This window comes from Colletotrichum tamarilloi (genome assembly GCF_030869305.1).
Source record: "Colletotrichum tamarilloi strain Tom-12 chromosome Unknown Scaffold_16.1, whole genome shotgun sequence".
NCBI classification, from domain to species: domain Eukaryota; kingdom Fungi; phylum Ascomycota; class Sordariomycetes; order Glomerellales; family Glomerellaceae; genus Colletotrichum; species Colletotrichum tamarilloi.
In genome coordinates this window covers 20,224-44,397 of record NW_026849399.1, presented here as the reverse complement: position 1 = coordinate 44,397, position 24,174 = coordinate 20,224, and the positions used below count along the sequence as shown (strand labels likewise).

At 52.7% G+C, this 24,174-nt stretch overlaps 8 protein-coding genes across 8 annotated transcripts; 3 read left to right on the top strand and 5 right to left on the bottom strand.

The window, feature by feature from the left end:
- Positions 1-1,323: 1,323 nt before the first annotated feature.
- Positions 1,324-3,077, top strand: CTAM01_05951 (sodium/bile acid cotransporter; the record flags this gene model as incomplete). The annotated part of the gene is made up of 4 exons (XM_060521981.1): positions 1,324-1,498; positions 1,615-1,800; positions 1,906-2,344; positions 2,438-3,077. The coding sequence occupies 4 exons, from the start codon at positions 1,324-1,326 to the stop codon at positions 3,075-3,077; spliced, it is 1,440 nt and encodes a 479-aa protein (XP_060383171.1).
- Positions 3,078-3,552: 475 nt separating this feature from the next.
- Positions 3,553-4,815, top strand: CTAM01_05950 (uncharacterized protein; the record flags this gene model as incomplete). Its single annotated transcript, XM_060521980.1, has 1 exon — positions 3,553-4,815. The coding sequence occupies one exon, from the start codon at positions 3,553-3,555 to the stop codon at positions 4,813-4,815; it is 1,263 nt and encodes a 420-aa protein (XP_060383170.1).
- Positions 4,816-6,085: 1,270 nt separating this feature from the next.
- Positions 6,086-7,379, bottom strand: CTAM01_05949 (glucose N-acetyltransferase; the record flags this gene model as incomplete). The annotated part of the gene is made up of 4 exons (XM_060521979.1): positions 6,086-6,142; positions 6,201-6,583; positions 6,653-6,796; positions 6,860-7,379. The coding sequence occupies 4 exons, from the start codon at positions 7,377-7,379 to the stop codon at positions 6,086-6,088; spliced, it is 1,104 nt and encodes a 367-aa protein (XP_060383169.1).
- Positions 7,380-8,954: 1,575 nt separating this feature from the next.
- CTAM01_05948 (glycosyl hydrolase family 1) lies at positions 8,955-10,677 on the bottom strand (the record flags this gene model as incomplete). The annotated part of the gene is made up of 2 exons (XM_060521978.1): positions 8,955-10,341; positions 10,634-10,677. 2 exons carry the CDS (start codon positions 10,675-10,677, stop codon positions 8,955-8,957), a joined length of 1,431 nt encoding a protein of 476 aa, XP_060383168.1.
- A 2,970-nt stretch (positions 10,678-13,647) lies between these two features.
- Positions 13,648-14,521, bottom strand: CTAM01_05947 (uncharacterized protein; the record flags this gene model as incomplete). The annotated part of the gene is made up of 2 exons (XM_060521977.1): positions 13,648-14,255; positions 14,392-14,521. 2 exons carry the CDS (start codon positions 14,519-14,521, stop codon positions 13,648-13,650), a joined length of 738 nt encoding a protein of 245 aa, XP_060383167.1.
- Positions 14,522-15,158: 637 nt separating this feature from the next.
- Positions 15,159-16,448, bottom strand: CTAM01_05946 (uncharacterized protein; the record flags this gene model as incomplete). Its single annotated transcript, XM_060521976.1, has 3 exons — positions 15,159-15,179; positions 15,262-15,750; positions 15,864-16,448. 3 exons carry the CDS (start codon positions 16,446-16,448, stop codon positions 15,159-15,161), a joined length of 1,095 nt encoding a protein of 364 aa, XP_060383166.1.
- A 453-nt stretch (positions 16,449-16,901) lies between these two features.
- CTAM01_05945 (FACT complex subunit pob-3) lies at positions 16,902-18,945 on the bottom strand (the record flags this gene model as incomplete). The annotated part of the gene is made up of 5 exons (XM_060521975.1): positions 16,902-17,499; positions 17,550-17,921; positions 17,978-18,483; positions 18,550-18,772; positions 18,935-18,945. 5 exons carry the CDS (start codon positions 18,943-18,945, stop codon positions 16,902-16,904), a joined length of 1,710 nt encoding a protein of 569 aa, XP_060383165.1.
- An 864-nt stretch (positions 18,946-19,809) lies between these two features.
- CTAM01_05944 (AMP-binding enzyme) lies at positions 19,810-21,957 on the top strand (the record flags this gene model as incomplete). The annotated part of the gene is made up of 8 exons (XM_060521974.1): positions 19,810-20,512; positions 20,584-20,639; positions 20,706-20,722; positions 20,773-20,793; positions 20,858-20,970; positions 21,033-21,145; positions 21,203-21,599; positions 21,653-21,957. 8 exons carry the CDS (start codon positions 19,810-19,812, stop codon positions 21,955-21,957), a joined length of 1,725 nt encoding a protein of 574 aa, XP_060383164.1.
- Between the last annotated feature and the right edge of the window lie 2,217 nt (positions 21,958-24,174).

Sequence of the window (24,174 nt, the reverse complement as noted above, 5' to 3'; positions counted from 1 at the left end):
TTTTCTCTCTCTCTTACACAATATTGGTAGATACCCTGGTTTGGAAAATAACGGTTTACATCACAGAAGGTTGGAGGAAACCCATGGGAAAACAGCACTTCAGGAAACCGATCAAGGATACAACATGATACAGAGGATGGAAAGATTACTTTCTCTAGATGACGGGATACGAGGTCAAGAGGAAATGGGTGTATGACACGCGAGAAAGAGATTGAGGCGGGATAAGTTTGACCGCTAGTATTAGTTGTAAACGTAATCAGTAAAATCAACTTATTCAAATAATCTGTTCTCTCATATGATGCTTGTGAGACCTTGATGAAAGGTATTGTACTCCTCCATATTGTAATTTTTAGGTTTTGGTACCACTGACTCTGAGGAATCCGGGGAACCGGGGGAAGGAGGAGGATGTTATTCGAGCACCCCTTGGATGGTGTTCCCAAAGCCGCGGAGCCGAGATGAAAGAAAACTCCGGCCGAGAACAATTATTTCACACGTGCTTCAGCTCATCAATTACACGCCGGGCATGAACATCGGCCAAATCGGCACGGCACCGAAGCGGAGAAACCCCAAAGTTCTCTGGGTCTCGTGCCTCGCCGTATAAGCCGAAGCTTACCTACTCGAGAAGATGCATCTGTGTATTCTGAACCATCTTCCAGCACTGAAGTCAATCACTTGTTCTCACTTCCAGAGATCAAGTGACTTGGCGAAAACTTCCTATGCAGGAGTCTTGGACGAATCCCACCTTCGGACGACACCGATGTCGGGGTTCTCACCGCGCCCACGCCTACGTCGCCCGGGTATAACCCGGCCCCGCCCTCGCGACGCGAAACCAACGACTCAAAACGCAAGACTGCGAGTGACCTGGGCGTTGGCGTCATCCATTCTCTTTTCCTTGCAAATCACCTAATCTTTGTCTGCGGAGGAAGACTTGTCCGGCACGGTTTGGGAAGAGTAAGTAGATAGGTACTGAGAGGGAGAGGGACGGCCAAACGTTCGGCTTGCCGTACATGAAAGGGCCCGTATGTTTGGGACATGAAGTCGTTTTAACCTTAATCCAATACAACTTACCCTCTGGATATAAGTCTTGGCAGCTCATTGCAGGCTAAATCTCTCACCTTACCACACTTTATCTCGATAAGTTAGATCGGCCAGAGATACGGAGGTCTTCCAGTTCCGTCACTACATCTAAACAGCCCGACTATCTTACCTTAAGGGAACTCCACCTTTTACGACCGTCCCGACCCGACGACACACCGACGCACCTCCGATGTCTCATTCGGCCTAAGCCGGCGTAAGAGAGAAGTGTGTGCCTCTCAGAAAGCCATGGCCGGTCCCGTGGACGCCCGCGATGAGAGCGCGAAGCCTCAGTCGGCGACCGCACCGACGTCGACGTGGACGCGCATCCGGATCAAGGCGGTCAAGATCTTCAAGCTCGTCTTGGCGCAGTGGCTCGTTATCGGCTTCGCTCTAAGCTGTGTTTTTGCGTATTTTTTCCCGAGTAAGTTGGCATCTATGAGCGTCCTTTTCATGTGAGATTGAGAGTGAGCGAGGGAGAGAGAGACACACACAGAGTGAACTTCAAAACGAGTACATGACTAACAAACTGACTACAAGATGTCGCGGCTAGAGGTGGACCGATCAGGTCAGAGTACACCATCATCTACGGCGGCATCGCCATCATCTTCCTCGTCAGCGGCTTGCAGCTCTCGCACGCGAAGCTAAGGCAGAATGTAGCCAACTGGCGTTTGCATATCATTGTCCAGGGTATCAGCTTTATCGTGATTCCCGTAATACTACTAAGTAAGAAACTCACTTGACATGAACATGCCGCTCATAAGTCCCCAAGGGATGGAGGCATTGGGCGAAACATCCATCTCAAACCATAAACTAACACAACCCCAAAAGTCATCGTACACATCATCATCGCAGCAGGCGGCCTCCGCACCCAAGCCCTCGCAACCCCCATCATCGTAGGCATGGTCGTCGCCTCCTGCCTGCCAACAACAATCGCCTCCAACGTCGTAATGACCCGCGCCTCCGGCGGCGACGACGCAGCCGCCATCATCGAGGTCGTCATCGGCAACGTGCTAGGCAGCTTCATCTCTCCTGGTCTAATTTACGGGTTCATTCCCAAGACGCCCGAGTTTGCCGACTGGCAGCCCGCGAACCCGAGCACCCTGGGTGCCATGTACGCCAATGTCCTGAAGCAATTGGGCTTGAGCGTGTTATTGCCGTTGGCTGTGGGACAGGTCGTGAGGTGGTTTTGGGAGAAGAAGGTTGATTGGGCGCTGAGGACGTTTTATCTTGCCAAGGTGTCGACGTTTTTTCTGATTTTGCTTGTCTGGTGAGTTGGTGTTGCCCCTTTTCATGATATACCCTCGCCCCTTTCACGGCTTTCTCTTCGTGATATATGGTTCTTGATACTAATACCGGATAGGACAACATTCTCAGCAGCCTTCAAAACAGGCGCTCTCTACGTAACCCCGCATCCCTCTATAATCTTCAACGTCTTCATGAATGTCGCCCTCTACGCCCTCTTCACCCTCATCTGCTTCTACGCCGCCCGCCCTCCCTTAGCGCTCTGCAACGCAATCAATCCTCGTCTCGCCGATTCCCGCCCCTTACAGTCCCGCTGGGTACCCAACTTCCTCCGACGCGCTGTCACGGTTCAACAGTTACCGAGAGAGCAGATGATTGCCGTCTGCTTCTGCGGCGCGGCCAAGACAACGTCGTTGGGAATCCCGCTGGCGACGGCTATGTGGACGCAGTCGGATGATTTGACGAGGGCGTTGATTCAGATTCCAGTGTTGTTGTATACCATCGAGCAGGTTTTCATGGCGCAGATTTTGGTGTACGTATTCAAGTGGTATTTGAGGAGGGCTGCTAAGGCTGAAGGGGATGAAGAGGGGGGCAGTGTTGGGTCTGGGGTTACAAGTGTGGCTGGGCAAGGGAGGGGGGAGGAAGAGGGGGATCGGTCATCTAGGAAGTCAATTGGTGAGAGGGATGATGAGAAGAAGGGCGGAGAAGTCAGGGACGGGAGTAATGTAGTGCCCGTCAAGACCATTCCTGAGAAATAATTGGTGTTGGTTCAAACGCAGTCTTCAGCTTGTTCAGCGTAATGTACGCAGCTCCACCTAACGCAAAAACCAAAAGGCTAGGCGTGAAAATGGAGTTCTTTCCAACCTACCCCCGCGAGTCAGCAGTACATGAGAGCGTTTGTCAAGGCGATCTCACTTGCAGAGGTGGTTCTTTTATTGTACTGCCACGATATGACCGGCCAATCAATCAGTGGCCCCATGTACGTTGAATACAGCGCCATGAAGAAACATGTCCTCCTGAATGGGTGCAGTAATTGAAGCCTTGTCACCTCACTACGTCCTTTTTAGGCCGCAAGGCAGAATTGAGCGCATGAATCAGCCTCATCTTCAACACATACCTAAGCACATTAGTCCTATCTATGCAAGAAGCGCACCCTAACAACATTTTCATCCCCCGGCCTTCATCTTCGAGCCTTCACCTTTGGCAGTGGCTCATCTTCATTGTACTGTCACCATGGACACCGCCGGTTCGGAGTGTCTCGAAAACCAAAACTCTACGGACTGTCTGCTCCGGGCTCTTCTGAACATTCTTGCGGAGCAAAAACAAGCACAAGATGCAGGCATCGATTGGGATCCCATCACCTTCGGCTTTACGCTTTTGATTGGATTGGTAGCCTCCATGATTGCTCTTGCTACAGTCTTCCAAGCTGTTCTTGCGGGTGGGAAAGGTGGTCGTAGAGCAAATGGTCGAGCCATCGGGAAATGGTCGAAACGAACCACAAGGAAATGGATTCTTTCCGAAATGAGCTGGAGTTACACCGCCTATACTCCCATGCTGAGACTGGACAATCTGAAACGACAGCTTGACGATGCGATACGAAAGCTGAAGAACGAAGAAGAGAAAAAGCCGAGGGAGGAAGAGAAACAAAGGCTGCCGCCCTTGCTCCCAGCGAGTGCGCTTGTTAGGTTACTGCCCTCTGATGTTGTTGGCTCTCCAATTGAGGCCAGAAGAGTGGAAGCACGAAAAGCACCCATTCCTGATGTGCCGTCATATCCAGCTACATGGCTTGCTCTTTTCAAAACCACTGGGTTGGAAAACTTCGACGGGTTTGATCTTATGCCAGTCACTGCCGACTATCTTCCAGAGGACTTTGTTGCCGCTCCTGCTTCTGCAGAGGTTGGCGCGATTGTGGTAATCGCAGCAGCTGCTGGGGTCCAGCGGTTGGACGCCGACGCAGATTTATACCCTGTCATCATTGGCTGCGGCTTCCAATTTGATTTCCGTCAGCACCCAGTTCTCGGTGTCATTGGGGCATTTTCTGAGCATCATAGCAGAGACAACGACATTACGCCGACGCCTAGTCTGGAAAAACTTCGAGAGGCATCGCTGCATGCAAATGGTCTAATTGAGCTGCAGGACGGGAAATCTGCAGACGGGATAATCGAGACACACCGGACAGACCATCGGCTCTTCTTACTGCACCCCGAGTATAGACCCGTGATCAAAGGAACAGACTGCTTTCTCCCAGATCGCTACACCCTCAGCCGGCACTACATACCGACCGTCGTCTTCCTCTGGGCCAAGTCGCCAAAGTTCACTCCGTCTCTCTTCCCAGGACCAGTGTGGAAAGAGTATAACCCGTTCACGGCCATTGCTCTAAACGGAGGGTTTTGGAGTAAAGTTCGATTCGATCGATTTCAAGAATCGGACTGGGATGAAAATGGCCGTTCTCTTTCGTTCTTTAAGCAACCGTTTGATGACTTATCAGCTGCTTAACTGCGAGGACATGCTTTCAAAGCGATAAGAGGTGAAGTAGCAGGGAGAGACTACCCATGGCTCCGCTGTCCACAAGTACTTCGGTTGTGTCTTACCCTACTCAATAATCCCATGGATCTTCGACAAAAATTTTCGAACTTCACATTTAGTCAAAAGGAAAAGCTTCGTGAAGAAGCACGCAAACACTTGAATTACGCGGACGCCTGGCTAGCAAATTGCGATGGTGGCATGGGCAACATTGAAGGCCGGATTCAGCTCTTGTTCTTTACGACGCAGATTCTATCCCGAGCAGAGACTATGACGCAGAAAGGTATTCTTCAAGTTCCCGATAGAACGGAACCAACACTGGAAACGTCGGAACCGCCACAGCCTCCGATGACAGTGCGAGACATTCACTCCAAGACGATTCAAGCCCTCCACAACCTAGTCGATGGCTTCGAACTCGAGCTCGAAGGCCTCAAAGCAGCCTTGAAGATAAAAGTGGCGAATCACGGTAGAACAAGAGCTTATTCGCAGTGGCATAGTGGCAGATTCGGAGCTCTACGATGTCACTTGCGTAACAAGTTCTTCGGTGGCCCGCCAACACAGACAGACTTGGAAATAACTCCTGAAGATCGTGAATATCTGGAACATTTCAGGAGAAAGTTAGAGGAGTCTAAGATACAAGTAGAAGGATTAGTAGGACCCTCGTACAACGTGCCAACCAATTTCTTCAACACTCATCAAATGCTAAGCAGGTTAGCGAAAATAGTAGGTTGCCACTCTGAGTCAAGTAATGAAGACAGAGAGAACGAGGAATTGAATCGAAAGATTGATGATATCATCATATATCGCTCTCTGCTTCTAGGAGTGCTATTCTATACAGCTCTCGACAATTCTGAGTTGCTCAAATCAGGAGTATGGGATCGTGTGGTCCCTATCATTTGAGGATCAGAACGAACTTGGCGCGCGTGTACATACTCTATGCAACCGTAGATAGTCATATTACCCATCACTATTTCGTTTGGCTTTTGTATCAACTTTTTAGTCTATTGAAAAGGTCTTTGCTAGAGTGTATTTCCTTTTTTTGACCCTTGCATGATCCATCAGTCGCGATAGCTCGATAATGGAATTATCAAACAACGCTGAGTTGGTGTGCAGCAACCGGGGTTATCCATCCTAAGCACTTGTCGGATTCATGCGTCAAAGTGGAGTTTTAGTTCGATTAAATAGAGAGAAGTTACGACGAAAACCACCTTACTCCGACTTAATGAAACCTATACCTCCATGACTAGCGGCGTCTGCGGCCATTCTCTAGTGTTTCCGGGGGACTCGTGTCACAGACTCGCTGTCTCGTTGTTAGCCGCGCTGTTTGCAAACTACTTGAGACTTTCCAGCAGACTTACTTTCCTGCGTTCCCTAAACTCTTCGTAGATCCCACGCCAGATATCTCTCGCGGCACAACTTCCAAGTCCATCCATCATGGCCACACACTTAGGCTCTCTCTCCCGGACCAAGTTTTCGGGGGCGTCCAACCAGGGTTTAGGCAAAGGCCAGTCCGAAAAATGCAGCAACTTTGCCTCGTTGTAGGCGGCGACTGGGTCCCAGGCTTCTTCGTCGCTACCAAGGTACCATTGATGGTTGTCTTTGCTAAACTCCCCCGTTAAAAGATCGTAAGGCCGGTGCGGTAGGACCATGGCGCTATCCTGGTATAACTCGTTGACGAGCTCCATGTCGTAATCGTTTCTTCCGGCATTATTGATCTTGGATGCAATGCGGGTGAATTCCACTTGAATTGGTTGAATGAGAATAACTTGGGAGGATAAAACGTGTTTGTCTGGGTGAAGCCAATACGCACGTGGCATGGCGACTGTGGTTGGCGGAAGAGAGAAGAGCTCGTCCATGTGTTGTAGGAGAGTTGAGTCCGAGTCGATTGAAAGTACGCGGTCGTATTTCGTCTGGTTAAAGGCGAGAAGTTTTGTGAAAGAATCCGCCCAGGTTGCTAGATAAGAGCTCCATGTCAGCTCTTGGCGGCCAGGATGATAATCCTGGAGGGGCGACTTACGATCTGAGCCTGTTCGATGTTGAACTGATATTGGATCAAGCTTTACGTTGTACTTCTCCCGAGCAAGGATGAGGAGTTTGGCATCATCTGATGAATCTTCATGTTCCTTCTCATGAGGATCAGCGAGCATGACGGAGGGGTACATCAGAACTCGGTCCGCTTTACTCTCAAGTTCTTTCAGCCTCTCAAAAAACATGACCGAGTTACAGAGATAGTCTTTATTAGTGACATACTGGACGTACGCAAACCGAGACCAGTCTACAGACTTGACGTCAGGTGACTCGTCGTGTTGAGAAGTTGAGTAAGCTGCTCGGATGGCTTCAATCTGATCACGGTTGTAGACTCCAACGCCCGATAGCAACAACAGCCCCAGAATAGTGAACGCAGCCAACTTGAGCTGTCTCAGAGTAAAGATTGTAGGGGAAGGCCTGCCCTTCCATGGTAAAGAACCCGAGAAGGCCGCATCGTCGGTTTGAAGCGGCGTGTAGGCAAAGCGGCCGCGGAGCCACTGAAGCGGCATAATAAGAACGAGGACCAAGCCGCAAAAGCAATAATCGGTGAAAGCAAACCACGCAGAGTTCTAGAGCGTCGTTTGAACTGGGGACACGAGCTGGGGATATAAGTGCGCACAAAGACTGTGGCTCACCCACTTTGGGAAACATGCTTAAGCATATGCAAGGGGGTGAAGCCAGCGGGAAGACATTGCCAAGTCCATCCAGCCGCTCTGCCCTGAACCTGGAGAAATTGGCAGATGGAGTCACGATGTATGCCATGCCTGGCGCGATTCCGTGATTCCTCGGCAAGGACCGCGCGGGCAACGGCATCTGGCCTTCTTGGCCTGTCGCTGAGACGAGACATTGTCTTGCTGTCATTTTGCGCGAACTGAGATCTTTCCGAACCGCGTCAGGCACCAAAGAGTCTCTGCGTTGGTTCTCGGCCGAAGCTCAAATAAAAGCAAATAGGGTGCTTGTTGTCTCAAACCGTTCAGTTGGAACTGGACGCCATTGGCTGAAGCCAGATATTGTTGCTCTCTGTAGGTCAAGCTGGGCAGAGTCACACTTGATAAAGAGAACGCGCTGGCGAAATGCTTATGGTTTCAAACAGAGCCTTTGTCTGTTTGTGATATCTGTGGTTGCAACTTGCATGAGACAAAGAGCTGGTGATGCCTAAGGTGATGCTGAAGCAAACAACTCGAGCCGCCCTTTGGGCTCTCTTCCCCCTTCTACTGCGATTTCAATAGCTCAAACGCGACTACACATCTAAAGCCGGGACCTACAACAGCGCCGAGGCCTTGCAGGTGGACAGCGGCTCCATGTTCGGCATCGTGTTCCGGCCCAACATCAAGAGCTGGATGGTCGGGATTGACCCAGCCGCCCAGCCGACCCATTGCTGGGTCGGCCGTATGCGGCTCAAATCAGGCACATCCGATACCGTACATAAGCCCTCTTCGGACCTCGCTGGCTTTTCGCTTATCTTTACTTCGTCGATAATTAATTTCATGGCATACCGTGATCCGTGGCATCCACGGCGCTCGCAACTGTGAGGGGCCTGTATACCACAGGCAAGTTATAAATGACAGCCAGCGAATTCTTCGTTCTTCGAATATGTCTTATTCACGTGAAGACACAGGGAATATGAGAAGGAAAAAAGGCCGAGCCGGCATGATTCGTGGCATGTTGGCTATGGAACCACCTTAGCCCAAAGTCTGGTTCGGCAGTTCTTCATGGCTTACAAAGGCCGCCTCAATTGCTGGTTGACAAACCATGTTAGTTCTGGGTGATATGTACCTGAAGGTTTTAAGCGAGGTTCAAATGTAACTGAAAACATGGAGTTTAGCCGGTCATCACAATTCAGCGAGACAGCCCATATCTCATACTCCAGTTCACTCCATGATCGACATCAGATTTAAGCCTTCTCAATTCGGCATTTCATATCCAAACTACATATTGGATCGCAACAAAACAATCTTCATACATCATCATGAGCAGATCAGTGCTCTCTGTACATTTTCATAATGATATGCATATCCAAGCTTAATGGATGCCCTTTAACCTGCTCTTGTTATGCGTCAACACTCACACACCGTGACAAATGCTTAGGCCTTCTTGATAAGACTGTCAAAGAGGGGCTTGAGGCTCTTGGCGCTCTTCTTGGGGTATCTCTTCTGGTCGTTCTCATAGTCGACAAAAGTGACGCCGAAACGAGTCTCGTAGCCCTCGGCCCACTCGAAGTTGTCCATGAGGGACCACGCCATGTAGCCCTTGACGTTGACACCGTCCTTCTCGTGGGCATCGGCCATGGCCTTGACATAGCCGTCAAAGTACTTGACACGGAAGTCGTCCTCGAGAATCTGCTCAAGGGGCATGTCGTTCTCGCCCTTGAGGGAGGTACCGTTTTCTGTGACGTAGATGGGCGGGTAGCCGTAGCGCTTGGAGAGCCAGACAAGGAGGTTGTGGAAGCCCTGGGGGTTAGGGCGCAGCCAGAAAGACTGGGTCTCTTCGCCGATGTTCTCACCGCTCTTGGACTCGAAGAGGGTCTCGAGGTTACCAAGGAAGTCGTCCTCCTCAGGAGGGGTGGTCTTGTGCTTGATGTAGTTGGCCGTGTAGTGGTTCATGCCGTAGAAGTCGTTGGATCCCTTGACAAGGGCGAGTTCCTCGGGCGTAAACTCGGGCAGGCGGTCCCCAAGCTGCTTGAGCATGGAGTCGGGGTACTTGCCGAAGTAGATTGGGTCAGCGAACCAGGAAATGGCGAACTCGATCTTGCGGTCAGAGGCCTCGACGTCCTCAGGGTCCTCAGGGTCCCAGGGGTAAGTGGCATCACCGTTCAAGGTGATACCAATCTGGCCACCATTGGTGGGCTTGAACTCCTCGCGGTAGACCTTGACTGCGCGGCCGTGGGCAACGAGCAAGTTGTGGCCAACGATCCAGGGTTCGCGGGAAGAGTCACCGATGGCGGACTTGCTGCGGTCTGAGGTGTGACCGGGTGCGAAAAAGCCACTGCTGTAGCCGAGAATGGAGGAACACCAAGGCTCGTTGAAGGTGATCCAGTTCTTGCACTTGGGAATGGCCTTGAAGACGATGCGGGCGTAGTGCTCAAAGTCGAGAGGGAACTCCTCACGGTTCAGGAGACCACCGTAGCGCTTGTCGAGTCCATCGGGGAGATCCCAGTGGAAGAGGGTGATGAATGGGGTGATGCCAGCCTCAAGGAGGTCGTCGACGAACTTGATGTAGTGGTCAAGGCCGGCCTGGTTGATGGGGTCGTTGCGACCACCGACAGGGATGATTCTCGACCAGGCAAGGGAAAAGCGGTAGGTGTTTGCGCCAACGGACTTGAGCAGGGCAATGTCTTCGGCAGTGCGGTTGTAGGAATCGCAGGCGACGGCACCGGAGCTGCCATCGGCAATCTTGCCGGGGATGGCGCAGAAGGTGTCCCAGATGGAAGGACCACGACCGTCCTTCTCGGCGGCACCCTCAATCTGGTAACTGTAGTGGTGGACAAACAGCGTCAGCAGGGGTCTCGCATGTTGTGTCGTCGTGGTCGCTAAATGAGGGGAGAGGGGAAAGATGATAGTGGGGGCAGCTCGGAGGGGAAGTGGAATTTGCAGGCGGGACGGGAAAGACGGAGGGAAGAGGGCGAAGTGTGGTGGGAGAATGCTTGTAAGTCATCCAAATCGGGATATCGGCGGAAGAGGGAGCGAATATGCATGGTGATAACAACCAGACCGGGGCATTGGGGATGGGCCGAGCCGGGTTGATGGTGAGATGAAATACGTACGATGCGGTGGCAAAGCCCCAAAGGAAGTCGTTGGGAAGAGACATGACGGACGGGTTTGAAGGGTGACCAGCTACGGAGAGGAGGTTTGGTATTATGATTCTCAGAGAGTCGTCAGTCTGCGAGGCACCTACGCTAAGACTGATGGAGCGGTTTCGATGGGCTTGACGGTGGGATGATGATGGCTCAGCCAAGAGTAGATTATTTGCCCCGACAAGAAACGAACCACTGGATAACAAGTGGTCAAAAGAGATCGAGAAGAGAGATGAGATGTAAAAGGAGGCGACGGGGAGAGGAGGGAGCAAGATGGGATCGTACAGATGGACAGTGAGGTGCTGCCACGATACTTATAAGATGCAAAAGAAAGACGGAAGGAAGCAGCGCGGCGCAATTAAAACGGCATTGTGACCTTGGGATGGACGGGGGTACTTGGACGTCCTTGGTAGGTTTAGGCAAAAGTAAAGGTAGCCAGATACAAGGATTACTCGAGTATAATAAACTAAGGTAGACAGGGCAGGGAAGGAAGAAAAAAAAAGATGGGACAAACACCCGCATCGTGTCAAGGTATCCGTCTGTACTAAGCGTGCAGGTGTGCAGTGAGAGTGAGGTACAGACTGGGCACATCAGACAACGACATGGGACGGATGGACGTGGTATCAGGTAGCGCCTTGGTCAATCTGGTACTCTGGACGTCTCCAATGTCGGACCGTCGACACCGAGAAGCTAGGACTAGAACATGGCCCGAAGATGGATGGTGCTGGCGTTGGGATTGGCATTGGCGTCGGCGTTGGATGGATGGGTCGGAGGCGTGATCTGGCAAGTTACCTACCTTTGATTCGTAAAGATGAGGCGTCCAACGTGAGTTTTCTTTGCCCGCCAGTAGCGTCTACTTTGAGCGGTGTACCTATCTCGTTACCCAGATGGCGCGGGGATTTTCCGACAGTAGAATGTGCGTGGAACACCGAAAAGAAGCGCATCGTCATGTTCCATTCGCTAGAGTCGGCAGAGGCTACGGGAGAGATGGAAGGAATGAAGGCAGTAGGGAAATGTCCACGGCAGCTGCCGCCAGTAGAGTGACCTTGTGCAACCTTGATGTACGTGTACATGGAATCCTGTGAGACGGGGGGCAAGCACGTCCTCATCACGATGCCTCTTTCCAAATGAATTTGGAGGCGATGGAAAAGAAGGTACGAATAGGCAAGTATCTACCCCCTTCTTGCCCTCCTTGGGGTTTCTTCGACCCGACACCCAACAGGGGAAGTGCATCTGCGCCTAGGCCAGGGGCGCCTTCCATTACCCCGCCGTGGGGTCCCCTTTTTCCCAAGTGCTCCCCATTTCTCTCCTCTCCGCCGCCGCTTCCCAGAGTCTAGAGAGCACACGACGGCCCGTCTATCCGTCAAAACATGACCTTTTCTCTGCCCAGCTCGTCTTACGGTTTACCAGCACCAGCCTCCAAGAGCCAATTCGAAACACGAACAAACCTCGATTCCTCACCTGACGATCTCCGAACTTATATGATTGGACACTTGTCTCTATTCGGCACAAGCGCCAGCATGAATTCGCTGTAAGTTCTGCAGCCCACGCACCAAGTTCTCCTTGCACATCACACACACAGGTTGTGTAAAACATGTCGGTACGGACACATATGCACACTGGATGGCCGGCGACATGCATATCGCCAAACGCTGTCGCCAAAACTCCGGTGACGGCTCAATTCCGCCGGCCGCTAGCGCAATCTGAGCTGGTCCCAATGTCTGATTGCCTCGCCAGGATCGGCTGGTAGCAGACATGGAGCAATGCTCGCAGCACACTCTGCAAGGTCTCGTCCTACGCAATCGCTCGCATAAGGCGACCGACCATGGCCACGGGGAATCCTCCCGAGCTCTCCTTGACTCCCAGACAACGGGTAACCAGCCGCTACTGCCACGATTTTCCTTACTTTGGTCACGCCCAGTCCAAAATTTCAGAAAACTCCCGGCTCCGCGAACAAAATCCCGTCGCTCTCGGTGAGCGGACGCCGGACGGGAGAGTCTCCCTTCCACCTGTATCTACCTACACCCGGCTCGTCCAATGTCACTCCAAGAAGCTTCTCCAACTCCGGCTATCGTCCCATAATCTCCGCACCATCCAGCTTTCTCGTCCCCAGCTTCATAGCAAGACTCTGATATAGACGGCATCTCAACTTCAGAACACCTGGCATTATTTCAAGGCTTCTTGCGGTTCCCTTTTCTCCGTCCGGCGCTTTTATCAAGCGGGCTCATGGATGGATGCCAGATACGACTTTACGAGGAGCTGCATCCTGCCTGAAATCCAATTCCGCCCCTCCAAGGCCGACAGCCCCAGCGTAAGCACCTTAGTTTGCGCGATTACAACACGCCGTATCACATGAAGAACCATGGATCTGTTGTTTCTACGCGGAAGGCCAACGCCTCTCCCGGTCATCCAAGGAAACGATGCAACTGCTTGATGTCTTCTCGATTTCGGTTGACAAAGCCGTCTGCCCGGCTGGCGGAGCCTTCACTTACAGCCAACAGGCCTTTGGTCAAGGTAGCGGAAGCTCAAAACGACACAAAACAACACCACTTCCGGAAGATCATCGGAGATTTTGCAACTTCTATTCCCTGCTGGGGCATGTGTGTACATGGTAGCATCTACAGCTATCTCAAGGTACCTTCATCTTTGCTGCTTTCATCGTGGACGCTGCAATCAGTACAGCGCGCATGCCTGCCTGCCTCTTTGAAGCTCATTTCAATTCTTTCCGTAACTGCTACGCAGCACATCCTCTGATGTGTGCAAATCAAAAGTGCCATCTTTTGGGACTGCCACATCTTTGCGCAACTTTTCAAGACTAACGGGACAGAGTCTTCGCCAGAAGCAAAGTCTTTGTTTTGGAGACTCTATCCGGAGCCTCACCGAGGTGTACGGAAGCCGGGACGAAGGTGAGCCGGCCCAGCTCGAGACGGCCCTGGACTCATTACGACCTACCCTGCCGCTGCAATGCACGGCATGGGCAAGGCTTAATGCATGCCGTCGACAGCCGCATCCTCGTCCTCTCGGTCGTTCATTTTGCGTTTTCCGGGATGATTTGTCGTCATATTAACATCGCCATCCGCTGCTGCGGCCACGTCGGGAGCATCGTCTCCCTCGGTCCACTCTACAATCTCCCATTCAACCCTAATTTTCCCGTCTCTGCTATGATCAACAACCTGGCTGTGACGCAAGTTGCCCAAACGGGTACCATCGATCATGCCTTCGAACCAAGGGACGCCCTGGGTTTCCCTCCCAATTACCGTGGTTGTTGTCGGAACAGCGGGCTGTTCTTCCGGCTCTTCAAACTCTGGAATCAGCCCCAGATCTTCCAGATCTCGAAGGTCTTCACCTCGCAGGCTCGCAAGGGTCAGGTGGATGAACCCCGCCTCGGTAGGGGGTCTCTCGGTCCAGTAGGATAGCGGCGTGCCGCAGAAGCCGCAAAAGTTTCGTCTCGAAGGGTGGTGGTTGGAGGGTGATTCGAAAACGCGGCGGATCGTCGAGTGCCTTTCGTCCGGGTAGAAGGCGTGGGTTGAGCTGTGATACCACGAGAGTGGCACTCGGATCATGGCGGCCAGTGGGGTTGCGAGAGGAACTCCTGCGCATCAGATCATGGGTTAGCGGAGCTTCTGCTTTCGAAGAGGTGAGGCACGATCGGCTGTATGCACGGCGGGATTATTTGAGAACGCCTGCTTACGGAAATCGCGAGAATTTGGCGAGACGAAGCCACTTACTGTGCATTGAGTCTGTATGGAATAGCACCTGGGCTTTCTCGGTGGTGCCTTGCGGGACCTCGATGATGTAACTGTTGCGCCCGCACTGGCAGCCGCCGCGCAACGGACGTTGAAAGCTACTTTCGCTCATGGTCGTCGTCTTTAGAAAGCGGGTCAAGTCTTTGAAATGACGATGATGGACTGCTGAATTGGAGGAAATTTTAAGGGTTAAAGTCAAGCGCTTGCAGGTCAAAGGGCAGAGACGTTTGTCGATGTTTTTTGTTTGTTTGGCGATCCTTACCCCAAAGCTGCAAGCAGGCAGGTCACTGCTTCACTGCCCCTCCGCAAGCGCAGCGCGAGGTGGGATGGCCCAGGATGAGCATCGAAGATTCCAGGTGAAGCTGGCACCTGTGCTGGCCGCCCTGGAATGGTTCCACCGCCCACTTGATGAGTTCATGCGCCAGCGCCAGCGCCACCAACCCGCGCCCGAATAAAGCCCCGGTTCGGGTCTCGGCGAACCTTCCGTCCTGCCCCGGCCGCTGGGAGCGCTGTCTGCGTGGGGCACTTGTAGTAACCTCATTAGCAGGCGTGCTAAGGTCTACACGCTTTTGCACGCTTTTGCTGTGTGTTGCGGTCATATTCAATATTGTGACATCCTGTCATGAGACTTAAATGCAAGTGAACTGGGGATTCTCTATAGAAATAGGATGCGGCCACATACAGAAACCGAAAGCCGATCAATCTTGCTTTGCACTTTACAAACTCGGAACGAAGTCTCTACACGCTGCCTATAGCCCCGTGGCTGCAGACTATTCCAGAGCATTTCTATCAGGATGCGTTTCATGGGAAGTCCTAAGTTAAGGTGAGTGATGTATCCCACCATCAACTCACATTCTTAGGAAACAGCGCCCCCGCAGCCCCCAGATCCAATCCGTCCAACATGCCCATCTCGACATCATCAAGCTTGAACCAAAACACGTCCCCATTCTCCCTGATTCTCTCTGCGTCCGCACTCTTGGGAAGCGGCACATATCCGCGTTGCAGAGACCACCGGATTAGCACCTGCGCCGGCGTGACTGTAGCCTCCGTGATCTCTCTCTTTTTCGTGACTGCCGTCTCCACCGGAATCTCCTCTGCCGTCTCCACCGGAATCTCCTCTGCCGTCTCCCGCTCCCGTGGGTCGTCGTTGCGGCAGTTCGTCCCCGCAACCCGTCGTCCGGATACCGGTATTGAATCCTCCCGGACACCGACCCCGACACGGCGCCGAACCCGCTCCACGACCTCTCTCAACACCGGATCCGCCCACCGCTGCCCGCGCGCGAGAGGGCTGTACGCTTGTACCACGATGCCGTTTTGTTGGCAGTAGGCGACTAGTTCTCGCTGTTGACACCACGGGTTAAGCTATTCCCACACTCATCAGCATCTCTCCCTCAATAGACTTTGCTCTGCAGACCTCTGTCAATGTCCTAACACGGCGAGGAAAGAAAACTCACCTCAATCTGATTCACACACGGCAACACCCCCTCGCAACCCTTCTTCATCTCCTCCAGCGCCCCAATCCCAAAATTACTAACCCCGAGCACCCTCGCCCTACCCTCCCTCACAAACCTCCCCAACACGCTCCAGATATCCCTCCACCGCGCAACGGGACGATGTACGAGAATCAAGTCAACGTACCCTCCACCATCCTCCTCCCCAGCAATTCTCATTACACTCCCCAGTACACTCTCATACATCTTCTCCCCGTCGCCCTCCCACCGTCCAACCTTAGTTGTCAAAAATAAATCCTCCCTCTTGACCCTCCCTCTTCTCCCAGCGGCAGAAACACCAAGCCCATCATCGCACCCATCTGATAACACTTCCTCCCGCCGTCTCAAAAACACCCCAACGGCCCTCCCAACCTCCTCTTCATTCCCATACAGCCGCGCGGTATCAATGTGCCGGTACCCGGCCTCTAACCCCGCCAGACAGGCCGCGAAGCATTCTTCCCCCCTGAGCTGGTAGACGCCGAGACCGAGGCGGGGCATCGTTCCCGTTGAGCCTGAACCTGAGCCCGGGAGCTGGATGGGCTCGTTCATGGTATCTGGACGTGTAAGGTATGTGGCAGGTTCGCTGTAGCGTGTTCATGCGGTCGTGAGGACCTAGGGGACACAAGTAGTAAACGGCTGGCGCTTGATGGTCATGACACGAAATCACATCTGCGTGGTCGTGTGGCATGTGCTGGGTTGACTCACTGGCGTACAAGGTGAAGGTGCTAGGCAAGCTTACATGGACCCCACTTGCATACTGCCGTGAGTAAACAGTCACTTGATACTAAACAAAAACGCACTCAGTAAATTCTCGTGTTGCAAAAAGACTCGCAGGGTCTCTTCCAAGAAAAGTATTAACCTCTTCTGCTTCGCCGCGACGCCCAGTCGGCAACCGTCAAAGTAGATAATCATAGTGTTACATTTCATCCGACACCCAAATAAAAACGCCCAGCAGCCTCTCCACCCAGCCGATAAACACACCCAAAAGTCGAAAGGGCGCAATCAACCCGTCTTCTTCTTCTTCTTGGGCCTCTCCTCTTCCTCTTCTTCGTCATCCTCGCCATCGTCGCCGTCGTCGTTATCCACGTCGCTCTCTTGGCTGCCTGAGCCAGAGCTCTCGTGGTCGCTGTCAAACTCTTCGGCAACGTCACTCTCACTCTCGGCGTTAAAGTCCTCATCGACACTCTCTTCGTCCTCGTCAGCTGAGCCACGGTCGGCCTTGGCGGCACCAACAACCTCCTCTTCCGAATCGTCCATAGCTTGGTCGCGCATGGCTGCAGCAATGAGGTTGGTCTCTTCATCGATTTCGTTCTTAACGCGCAACCCCTTGAGTCTGAAGAACTCCTCGAGCCCCTTGAGATCCTCGCGGTTGATGTTGCTGAACTGTGATGAGCCAGCGCCGTTCTTCATCTGCACGGTGATATCAAAGGTTGACAGCGCAGAAACGGCACCTCCAACACGAGAGAATGTGATGGACGCTGTTTGCTCGTAGGCAATGTACGTCGCAGGTTTAGGCACAAACATGAACGCCTTCTCCAGGCAGTACAGGAAGCCTTCACTGGCCTTGATCGAGCACTTGATACCGAACTGATTGCGATGGCTGCGTGGATGTTAGCACAGATTCTCTCGCACGGATGGTGAGACACATACGTCTGGAAGTCCTTGGCAGGCGTCGTGATCTTCTTGTTGGCAAGTCCTCGGAAGATGTAGGTGATGACTTGGTGAAGAGGTTGCTCGTAGTGAGGCTGAAGTCTGTCCTTGTACCGCTCGTCTATTTGCTCCTCGGTGAGGTTAAGATCAATCGTCACCTCCTCGTCCTTCTTGAACTGCATGACGATGAACGGGTATCTTGTCTGACCCTGGCGCAGGGGCGGGTCCAGGCCAACGCAAAGAAGCACGTGGGTCTCGTCTGGCTTGGGAAGCACCATAAACTTCTTGATGGCGTCGTACTGGATCTTGTAGTCGTACGTCTTACCACGGAGACGGAAAGACGCATCGTACATGTCGATATCGAAACGACCTCTGTCGGGGTGTCAGAAACTTTTGGGTTATAGACAGCTATAGCGATTCGCACATACCTGGGTGTGAGATGGAGGATGTCCAGGAACGTAGCGATAGTATCGCCTGCGGTCTCGCCAATCTCGGCCTTCTCCATCAGGGTATCGTAGAACAGGGTGACGGCGTTCTTCTCCTCTTCGCCGCCGGCGTCGCTACCAGCCTCGTCGCCCTCCACTTCCTTCTTGACGGTTCCAGGAATGTAAAACCGCATCTCAACGAGCTGATCCTTGCCGGCACCCGCCTTCTTGCCCTTTCCGCGCGCACCGCCCAAGTGGCCATTAGTGCCAGTATCGTTCTTGTCCGTGGGAGCTGAGAATTCGACCGCGACCTCGTTACGACCCGCCAAGTTGGTGTTTGAGATTTCGGAGTAGGGGATTTCGAACGCAGGGCGGCTCTGGACGTTGAAAGACAGCTCAGCCTTTCCAAAGTCGGCCTTGCCCCAGTTCCATCCCCTCAGGGCGTGCTCCCTATTCTCGAGCGCGGTGCTGTACCAGTTCTTGAAGAGCTTGGCAAGACGCTCATAGTCCTTCACGCCATATACCAAGTCAGCATTCCATTCATCCTGAATCTAACGACTGACGCGCTTCTTTACCTCTTGTTGGAAACCATCGAGCTGGATGATGCGCGAGTCTCGGTTGAGGATCTTGATTTCGTAGCCCTTGGCAGCTCGGCTCCACTGCGCCGAGGCAATTGTGCTGTGATCGAGAGTGAAGGTATCGCCACCGCCGGAGGGCTTCCAACCGAGACCGCTCTCGGCAAATCTGCACTTGCCGCTCTCCTTGGACAGGTCCAAGTAGATGCCGTCGAAGCTCTCTCTAGGAAGGGGCATCTCGTTAGCTATCGAACGATAGAAAAGTGGGAGAAGCTCCAATTGCGCCTGATTGTGGAATAGTTGTATCGCACCAAATCCATTGTTTCTCGGCAACTCGACGGACATGGGATCTGTGCGAAAGAAGGAGCTGTTGATGGGCACTCACATAGCTGCCATGATTGCTGGCGAGAGGTCGGAAGGTCAAGAAAAGTATCGGCTGGTGTCGTCGTGATACCGTCGCAGAGAAAGCTATACTCGAGCCGAAATATGTGAGGAAGTGACGTATGACTCGAATCGCCGATGTTCGAGATGGATAGGTGGGAAGGATAGAGATGGCGGTGCTGCAAGGAGGTCCCGCTGATGTCGGTGATAAAATTTCGGGCGTTGGCACTTCGCGCTGCACTTTCCCTGGTCGCGCAAGGCTACAGCACGGTGGCACAGCGACGACGCGACTTTCATTAAGTGCAGTGGGCCCTTTGCTCGCCGCTGGCTGGACGTTCTTTCACCCCCTGGCGCGGGCTTATGCGCTTCTCTGTGAGTCCTGCTTATCTAATATCAGAGAGGTCCAATCCGGTCTAGCGCAATTACCCCGACTTCCATTGCCTGGGACGGGAGCTTGAACCTGGTGGGGAGCAGCCCTGGAAGCACACTTGCCAAGTGTGGGGTAATTTCCTACCGAGGACAGCCGGGCTTAAGCAGGAGCTGGGAGCTGGAGCTGTCGGGTTCGGTCCGTCAAAGTGTCTCAAAAAAAGCTGGACAATTGGGGTATGCCAGCAAGGACAGCTAAGCCTGGCTCGGGGATCGGGTAAGTGGAAGAGGGATTGTGGCTGGTAGCAAGAATGGCTGGCTTTCCATCGCAGCATACAAGTCCTTCCTCTCAGTCACCATTTCTTCCACATTTGCCTCCATGTGTTTGTGACCGCCAGCTTTCAAACCAGCCAACGATTTCATATTCAGCACGCAGAAATTGACAATCTCATCCTCCTTATTACATCTTACCTCTCGGTTCTGTAGAAGTGGCTCTTCCAGTCAGCAGTAGCCATGTCTAGCCCTCCATCTCGTCTTAAGAACATCCTCGGACACCTCCTCTCATCCTCCACAGCCAAGGTCGATGAGCCCCGTCCGAACCACCACATACACCAGCTTTCGCCAACATTCTTTCTAGAGCGTGCCGCCGCGATAGAGCCCGATGCGGAAGCCATCTTCCATGTGACAGCCAACGGCCGAACCCTGCGACGGTCTTACATCGAGTTCGCAGACAGAGCGCGCGGCCTTGCCTATTACCTGAAGAAGCACGGCTTCAAGAGGGTCGGGATTCTTGCGCCCAATACACCCGCCTTTCTCGAGTCCATCTTTGGTATTGCCGCCGCTGGCGGGGTTAATGTGGGTGTCAACTACAGATTGAAGCCGGATGACATCACCTACATCTTCGACTTTGCCGAGGTCGATTCAATCATCGTCGACCAGGAGTTCGTCCACCTGCTTGACGAGTTCAAGGAGAAACACCCCCAGGTCCCCTTGATTATTGACACTGATACCGACTACACGGAGGGCGCCTTGAGTGGCCCCTTTGATGATGCCGTCTTGGAGGGCCTGCAGTATGATCAGCAACACGGTCAGGGTTGGGCCGGCCTTCACTCACAATGTGGTAATGAGGATGATATGCTTGCCATTCCTTTCACTTCAGGAACCACGAGTCGGCCCAAGGGCGTAGTCTACACACACCGCGGGGCCTATTTGGCTGGTAAGTGATGCATGAACTGGTCTGAGACTCTTGCACAGGTATCAAGTTGTGCTGATTGTATTTCCGTGTAGCTGTTGGAAACGTCATCGAATCAGGACTGAATTATCACACTGGCCGTTGCAAATATGTAAGTCATGATCAAGCCCAGCTCACGCTTGCTGCACCTAGCTGACCATGGATTTCTACCATCTAGCTATGGACTTTACCCATGTAAGTGCATCAGGGTAAATTGTCGAAAGGCACTTGCTGACTATGTCTAGGTTCCACGCCGTTGGTTGGACGTAAGAAGCCTACCCTCCAGTCTGGGGCCCTTTAGTCTTGTTTGAGCCTACTGACATAGTACAGATTCCCTTGGGCGGTAACGGCTGTGCGTGGAACGCACGTGTGCTTGCGAAAGATTGACTACCCTCTCATCTGGAAGTTGCTTAAGGAAGAGGGCATCACACACTTCAACGCAAGTGATTCCTATCCACGGAGTGTGAAGAGCAGACAGTTGACACAGGAGTTCAATTGCAGGCAGCACCAACAGTCAACACCCTGTTATGCTCAGCGAACGAGGCCGAGAAGTTGCCCCAAGAAGTGCGGGTGACTGTAGCTGCCAGTCCACCCAGTGCGCACTTGTTCGAGCAGATGGTATGTAACGCTTGATCCGGCTGCCGGGACTCGTCGAAATAGTGTTGACGTGGTTAGACAAACCTGAATCTCTTCCCCGTCCATGTCTATGGCATGACGGAGACCTACGGTCCCATCACCAAAGGATACCATATGCCATCATGGGAGACACTCCCAACAAACGAGAAGTACGCCAAAATGGCTCGCCAGGGTCATGGCTTCTTGACCAGTCTTCCCATTCGAATCATTAAGACAGATCAGCCGGAGGGTGTTCTTATTGATGTCGCCAAGGATGGGAAAGAAATCGGCGAGATTGTATTCTTCGGTAATATCTGCGCCAAGGAGTATTTCAAGGATGCCGAAGCCACCAAGAAGTTGTTCGATGGCGGTGCGCTGCACTCTGGAGATCTCGCAGTCTGGCATCCCGATGGATCGGCTCAGATTCTTGATAGAGCAAAGGATATTATCATTTCAGGTACGCGTCAACTCGTCGAGTTGTTGTCTCTCGTCGGACTAATGAAGGACTAGGTGGCGAGAACATCTCATCGGTAGCCCTTGAGGGCATGCTCGTACAACATCCCGATCTACTCGAAGCGGCCGTGGTTGCTGTGCCTGATTCTCATTGGGGCGAGCGTCCTAAAGCCTACGTGACTGTCAAAGAAGGCAAGAGCTTGAAGGGGGAAGACCTGATTTCGTGGGCGAAGCACCAGAGCAACATCTCCAAGTTCATGGTGCCTCGGGAGGTTGAGGTTGTTGATGAACTGCCCAAGACTAGCACTGGCAAGTTGAAGAAGAATGTCTTGAGGGAATGGGCCAAGGGAAAGAGGGAGTAAGTAGACAGGACATAGCAGATGAGTGTTGTTATTGCATGATGACCGCAACAATTAGAGAAGGTAGAGGGAAAGGAGGCGGGAAGGAAGGATAAGGAGAATGCGAGCTCTTCCGAATCAGACAGAAGCAAGATCAAGTGCCACTCACCGTCTTACACGTGATTATGCCATGTGCCTTTGTGTGAGGTGGTTCGTCTGATGGAAGGCTACCTGCGACCTGTCCAAATGCGGATGACAGCCCTGACGAAAAAAAAGCCACATGCAACGGTCAACGGTACTAACGGTCCCAACGGTCAAGGCACCTTCCCGCAGCCTCCGTTTCCAAACACTCAGTGGTAGTTTGTGACACTGTGATGAACATCGTGCATGGAGACGTACAGACCTAAGGCAGGTGGATGTTCCTCTTTCTTATCCCTGAACCTTGTTTCCTGCGGGAATAGGCCAGTAATAGAACAAGAATGAAAGACACCGGATGGACAACTGCCTGAGGTAGGGAAGGGGAGACAGGGGTTACTGTTTTGACAGGACGGGGAAGGAGCGGAACGGAACCTTCAACACCATCGTACCCAACCGTAAGATGATGTGCCCATGTACCTTCAGGTAAGATGCGGTAGGCACACCTTTCCTCATAGAAGGTCGCCTGTCTGAACTTGCTGCTGCCTACCTTACGTTGGCTTAGGGCAAGGGGCAGCCCACAACGTCTTCCACAGAAGACAACCCAAGACTGACGGAGATAGGTGCAATCCGAATGGTACAGAGTACCTAAGGTACCCGAGAAGCAAGTCGAACCCTCGCTTAAGGTGGTCACACTGTCACGAACCACGCACCATATGTACGGAGATCAGGAGAACAGGTCACATGGCCTGCTCCCGCGGAGTGAAAGCAAACGTTGAAGCACCAGACAACGGTCGATTTCGCAATGTTCGAGAGCGAGAGTGACCAGTCAACTAACCATAAGACCAGAATACAAGAAGAAACGACAAGATGCTTCTGTCGCCGTCGAGCAAAAGACATCCGAGATTCCGTGAAGCGAGGCGGCGGGAATACACCACGAGGGTATCCCCTGAACAGCAAACGGAGAGCTCGATGGAGCCACTCGGCCAACTTGAGTTAATCCATACGGAGACGAGTCAGATTCTGACCGGTACGGACTACGGATCACATCAAAGTCCCTCATCGACCATAGGGTAACGGTCTCAGCCCCGATGATTTCGGGTCCTCGAGCTGGAAGCAAGGCACTGGCCCCCAACCCTCCCAACTTGAGAGGGAGAATTAACGGGACAATACCCATAAACAGTAAAGAACATCCCAGGGTTCTCGACGTCTGATACATGAAGTTTGCTCCCAATGGTCATTACCTGATGACGCTGCGGCTGTTCACCCTGGAGGAAAGGCTTCTTTTCTTCGGGACCCGAGATCATCAGGCTCTTGGCTGCTTCCTCACCGACAGACGCAGATCAAGATTACCTCCCTTATCCTCTGGCCTTCCCTTAGGGCTACGGTAGAAGGCGAGAAGATGGCTGAGGAGCGGGCCCCTCAGCTTCAAGATTGTTCCACCCAGCCACCTAAGCACCAATGTAGCTGGCTTTGAGGTCATCTCTCTCTCTCAAGTGAACAAAGGCGTTATACAACGGCTCAACCAAAGAGGAAAGTAGAAAGAAGATTCTTCTGACACTTGTCAGTCCACTCACAACCTTGGCACGTGTTGCCAACCTAACCGCCCCTGATAGGAGCATCCGAGATTCAGGACCACTTGAGTCAGACCTCCACTAGTTTCATTAAGCAACGATCTTCTCCCACCACCAACAGAGAATCAACAGATCTCATCTCTGTCTTAGTCTCGATGTCTGTCAGTATGCTCCTCGAGAGAGGGGGACAGCAGCTTTCCGAGAGTGGTGAAACCCAAGGCCAAGTCAAGCAGAATTACTTTCCCGGACGAGAATGCATAATACGCAGACACGACTTGAACAGCTGCATCATGCAGGCCGCTGTGGGTATAGCTGCTTCTACGACCAAGGAAGATTGGGCGCGCGGGCAAGTCCCTGCTCAGGATTGGGTGACGGAATCCATGTAGGCGCTGCACACGCCTTTGGGGGCCTTCCGGGCGCCCCATGCCGTCCAGGTCGGCCAGCAATCGCGGATCCTTTCGAGCGGTCTGGGGACTGCGTTATCCGAAGCCGAGCTCACATGGAAATTGCCCTATCGAATATTAATCTGTCG